Source organism: Meriones unguiculatus, chromosome 16 (genome assembly GCF_030254825.1).
Source record: "Meriones unguiculatus strain TT.TT164.6M chromosome 16, Bangor_MerUng_6.1, whole genome shotgun sequence".
NCBI classification, from domain to species: Eukaryota; Metazoa; Chordata; class Mammalia; order Rodentia; family Muridae; genus Meriones; species Meriones unguiculatus.
This window is the reverse complement of record NC_083363.1, coordinates 41,949,586-41,954,374: the sequence shown is the minus strand read 5'-3', so window position 1 is coordinate 41,954,374 and position 4,789 is coordinate 41,949,586. Positions and strand designations below refer to the sequence as shown.

The window sequence follows — 4,789 nt, the reverse complement described above, 5'->3', positions numbered from 1 at the left end:
ATGGCCATTTTCCCTAGGTTAACTCTACCGGCAAGTTAAAAATTAAAAAAATAAAAATAAAAATAAAAAAAACTTATATGAATAAAAAAAGAATTTGAGGATTTTGAATGTATTCTCACTATACAAAATGAGACATCATATCTTTAAGTTACAAATAAGTCATTTTTGTGTGTTGCAGAAGGAATATGACTGAATCCTACAGAGAGTGGTCTTTAGCAGCATCTAAAGAACATAGGATTTAGTGACTCAAAGAGGAAAGATATTATTTGCAATAAGGGTGTTTAAACCTTAACGAAAATATGAAAAAAAAAACATTTAACAAAATATGGATTGAGTGAGCTTAAATGCACCGGATATGCAAATAATTAATATTATTGCATTTCCTTATTGAAGGTAAAGACTGCAAACTGATTCAGGGATAAACAAAAAATTGGTAGAACTTTAAATTTTTCTTAACAAAATTACATTTTAAAGTATTTGTATATTTATATCTGCATAATCACAACACTGGAATTATATCCAGTATAGATGAAAGCTCTAAACAGAGATAGAAAAATAAGAGACAGTACTTAATAACAAATTTTTTTAAATAAAAAATAAATATTTTCCCACATTTTCTTTTGAGGACAGGGGAATAGAACTGTGCAGAAAGAAAATGGGAATCTTTTCCATTTGCAGGTACACATCACAGAGATAATTCAGGTCTATTAACCTATGTATTCTACCAATTAGTGGCAAGGTGAGCACCATGAAACTACAGCGACTTCACATGTCAACTCTGTCTTTATTTTGTTAATGGATTTGTCAGACAGTTGCTTTGACCTATCTGCTATCAAGATGGTGATTTCCTTTGTGTCCTGTGCACTGCTTAATTCAACCAGAACTTTTTCTTTGCTTAGTTTCAGCCATGGCTTCTTTACCAGTGATGTTATTCCTCATGACTCTGCTGCTGCCATCAATATTCACTGAAGGAACAGTGAGTTTTACATGGATAATTATCCCAGATCAAACCGAATTTTTTAAAATGCTACACTAGATGAGTATACTGAAACACTGATGGCATAGTTGGTTACAGCATTCTCACTGCGGGCTTGGAGCACTTCAAAGGGCAATGAAAATAGAGAGTAAAGTTGTACCCTCTAGCACTGGTAGCTCTTTTACCCACTAGACACTTGAAGAGTGTGCTACAAATGTATGATACTTACCAGACATCCAAAATATGCATGAACGGACCACAGATATGTTGTCAGTGAGTAAAGCATTAAAAGTTGAGTTTAAATATAAAGCTTGTCTTTGATTCTAATTATGACACAGTGAAATGAGAGGCAGAGGGAGAAAAATTCATCATCGGCAAAGGACTCATCTCAGATAAGGTTGAATATGAGAACCAATAGAAAAAATTATCTGCTAACTTCTATAGCAAGTAAAGTTACACTGAACCTCAAAAGATTAATAACCCCTCTTTTCTCTGTAGCATTCACACGTTTCCTAATCAAGTTTGATGACATATTGTTCATTCATATTGTACTATGTTTTGGATCCTTTCAACATTTATTCATTCATTTATTTGTTTATTTACATATCATTGATTTCTTATTTATATTGATTATTTGGGTATCTCACACCATGCCCACCAATCATGTTTACCTCCTCTTTTTCTCATGTACTACCCTTTTTTCGTGACTCCTCAACCACCACCCCCAATAATTGAAAAAAAAAAGATATTTGTGTGTTCTGTTTTTTCACTGCAGCATGGTCAGATTACTAGTGGCCTTCACCCCAAAGAAGGATGAGGCTTTCTCTGCCAGAACCCATCAGCTGAGCAGAGCTGTTAGGTCACCCAGGGAGAGTGGGACTATCTCTCCATTGCCTAAGCTGTTGCCTGTACTTTAGTGTTGTTGGCTTCTGAGGGGTTGGGCCAGCTTTTCACAGACATTAAGGTAGCTTAAGGAATCAACACTGACCATGAACATCCACATATGTTTTGGTGTTAAGAAAGCTGTGGACATCAACATGCCTCTTGGCCATAGGACCACTGACCCACTCATCGCATTGAGGGGCCAAAAAGGGTATAAGCTTCAATATGCTTTCAGGTGATTTTACAATGGCACTATCACCTGCACAGAAGGAAAGCCTGAAACCGCACCAAGGCATGAAGAAGGTGAATAGATAGCATACACCCGCACGAATCTCAGGCTTCTTTGAGATCTGGGGCTGCAGCATCAACCACTGACACCAACATGGATTTCAGGGGCACCATGGTACATAGTGGACATTTCAGGTGGTCGAATCTGGAACATGAGCCTTTCCTCCTGCCCAGAATGAGGGGATCATTCAGACAGGTAAAAGGATTGGCAGCTGAGTCAGTGTCTGCATGAGCTCCAAGCTGTTGTACATCATCCTGCTAACCCTTCTGAGCAATGACAGCATGTATACACTTCAGTCCTCTCTCTCTGTTGTCACTGCCATCAGGTTTCCAGTCCACCTCTCTCTCTAGCTCACTTAGCACTCTGTTTTACTATCATTCCTACATTTCCATCGCATATTTGTTCCTTATAGTGGTGTTTGGGCGGCTTCCAGCCCTCAAAAAGAATGCTTAAGATGTAAAGCTTTAAATATTATTCTCAATATTTTTGAAATTTAGCCCTCCTAATAAAAGCTCCCCAATACACCTTAGAAAACACATTTCTTGAGATATATACAAACAAGGTAGCATATAAATAGAAAATTAGTATTACCTTTACTTTCAGATAACTCATTTTTAGATATGAAATTATGTTTATATTTTGTTTGGGTTTAATCATCAGGTAGAGTGGATGTATATGACAACTTTGGCTTAGACAAATTTCAGTGGTTCTGTATTATAAATTTCTAGAATGTGCATTGATTTTACCAGGAATTTTTATAGTGTCTTAGGCCTATTTGTTGAAGCATACACTATCAGTCACCATTCCTGGAAATATAAAATAAAACATAGTTATAGACAAAGAGTAAACAATTGCCATGCACCATGGTGAGGCCTATGAAACAGATTTTAAAAAATCAGCCCTTGGTAATGGTGGAGTGAATAACTCATCTTGAAATATCAGAGAAATTATGGGGTCACAGCCTCTTCTTATCCCACTGTATCTGGTGTAAATACAATGGACAAATCTTATTTTGGTTAGAGTAAGCCTCGTTATAAACAATTGTCTCTGCCTTATGTTCTGACACAGACTCAAAAAGGACCCATCATATCTGCTGATCACAAGACAAATCACAGTGCTGTCTTGGAGAAGACTGATTACCAAAGTGAAGAAAATATCAAAGAGGTCTTGGAGAGGATAATCTGTGCCTCCCATCAGGACCAAATATTGTTTGAGAACCTGGCCAATGATAATCAACACAAGTTAAGACTATCTCAGTTCTTGACTGCCCTGAGCAAATGTCTTCAGAAACATGGAGTCTTAGGAAATGTCAGTCATGTGGTTCTTACCCTTCGATTTACCGGATTTAGATACCAACAAGACAATTATATATTTCAAGTTGTGTTGCTTTTAGATGAATTCCTGAAAAAAGTAGGAAAGGTGTTGACTTCCAGAAACTCTAGTTAGGCGCTCCTGGTGTCCTTCCTGCTCTGTCTCTCATTAGGCTCTCTTTCAAGTCCTTTATTCTATTTACTTAACCACTAAAATAAAGGAGAGTGGAGTCTGTAAATAAACACAATAAATTAGTCTTTATCTTTCTAGTAAACACAAAAATGGCCAGAAGTAGCAAAGCACATGTTCCAAACTAGCTGTGAAAGGAGCAGGCAGATAATAAAGAGCATCACTTCAGAACCAATGGCCTCACCTTTCTTTCTTTAAATGCACTTGTTATTTAATAGCAAGATTGGTCATGGGCCACTCATATTTCTCCCCATGACAGTCTGAGCAAGCATAACTGGAAATGTTTTATGCTTTGATTTATAAAGCTTTGTACTAATAAAACATTAAGTATCATGGTTTAATCCATTAAGTTTGTTGGATTTTTTGGTTTGTTTGTTTCATTCAAGTATGTGATACCTTTGCTCCCATTCAAATCTCACACTCCCTTATTTTCCTCTATCTCCAATGAAGTATCAACTCTCTTTCAAATAAGTCAATCTCCAGTCATGTCTTTCTGTTTTCCTGTTTGTGACACAATGGGTATTAATTTTTCTCTCTCATATATGTTGGTATAATGTTCTTTTGAAATGTATATACCTTACACTTGTTCATTCAAATGCTGATATCTCCCCCCACAGTCTCTGGTTTTAATCTGGGTATTGCATTGTGATATTTATTCTAAGCATCTTGTCTCAACCTTGTGTAAATAGGCCAAAATAAAGCAACTAGCCACAATGTTGTACAATGGAGGCGTCAGAGGACAGAAAAGAGGGGAAGAGCCAGAGGGCAGGAAAGGAGTGGGAGGAGAAAGGGCAAGGAGGGAGAGCTGGGAGAACACGAACAGAAACAGAGATCTTGGAACAACATGGAGAGATGGACTGGACCTAATATATCACTAAAAGCAAGTATATGTGGGAAATCTAAATGATAGGAAACTATGAGGGATTGGAGGTTTAGGAGGGAGTAACTATTTCCCAGCATTGTTCTAGGTTTATTAAATAAACCCAGTTTCTGTGTGGTGATTTGGTTATATAGCTGTTTAAGATTAACAACAAGCTTTATTAAAAGATAATTAATAGTCAATATTAATCACCACTTACAACACATATAATATATCCAAAGCACAGCCTTTCCTATACCATGGGGATTTTTTTCCTACAGGA

At 36.8% G+C, this 4,789-nt stretch overlaps 1 protein-coding gene across 1 annotated transcript; it reads left to right on the top strand.

Annotated features, from left to right (window-relative positions):
- Positions 1 to 895: 895 nt before the first annotated feature.
- Positions 896 to 3,593, top strand: LOC110543379 (exocrine gland-secreted peptide 1-like). The gene is made up of 2 exons (XM_021629731.2): positions 896 to 974; positions 3,202 to 3,593. The coding sequence occupies exons 1-2, from the start codon at positions 908 to 910 to the stop codon at positions 3,591 to 3,593; spliced, it is 459 nt and encodes a 152-aa protein (XP_021485406.2). The 5' UTR covers positions 896 to 907.
- The last annotated feature ends 1,196 nt before the right edge of the window (positions 3,594 to 4,789 follow it).

Coding starts and splice junctions, on each gene's coding strand:
- LOC110543379 (XM_021629731.2), top strand. CDS start 908: ATGGCTTCTTTACCAGTGATGTTATTCCTCATGACTCTGCTGCTGCCA. Junction 975..3,201: donor ATCAATATTCACTGAAGGAA/CAGTGAGTTTTA, acceptor TGTCTCTGCCTT/ATGTTCTGACACAGACTCAA.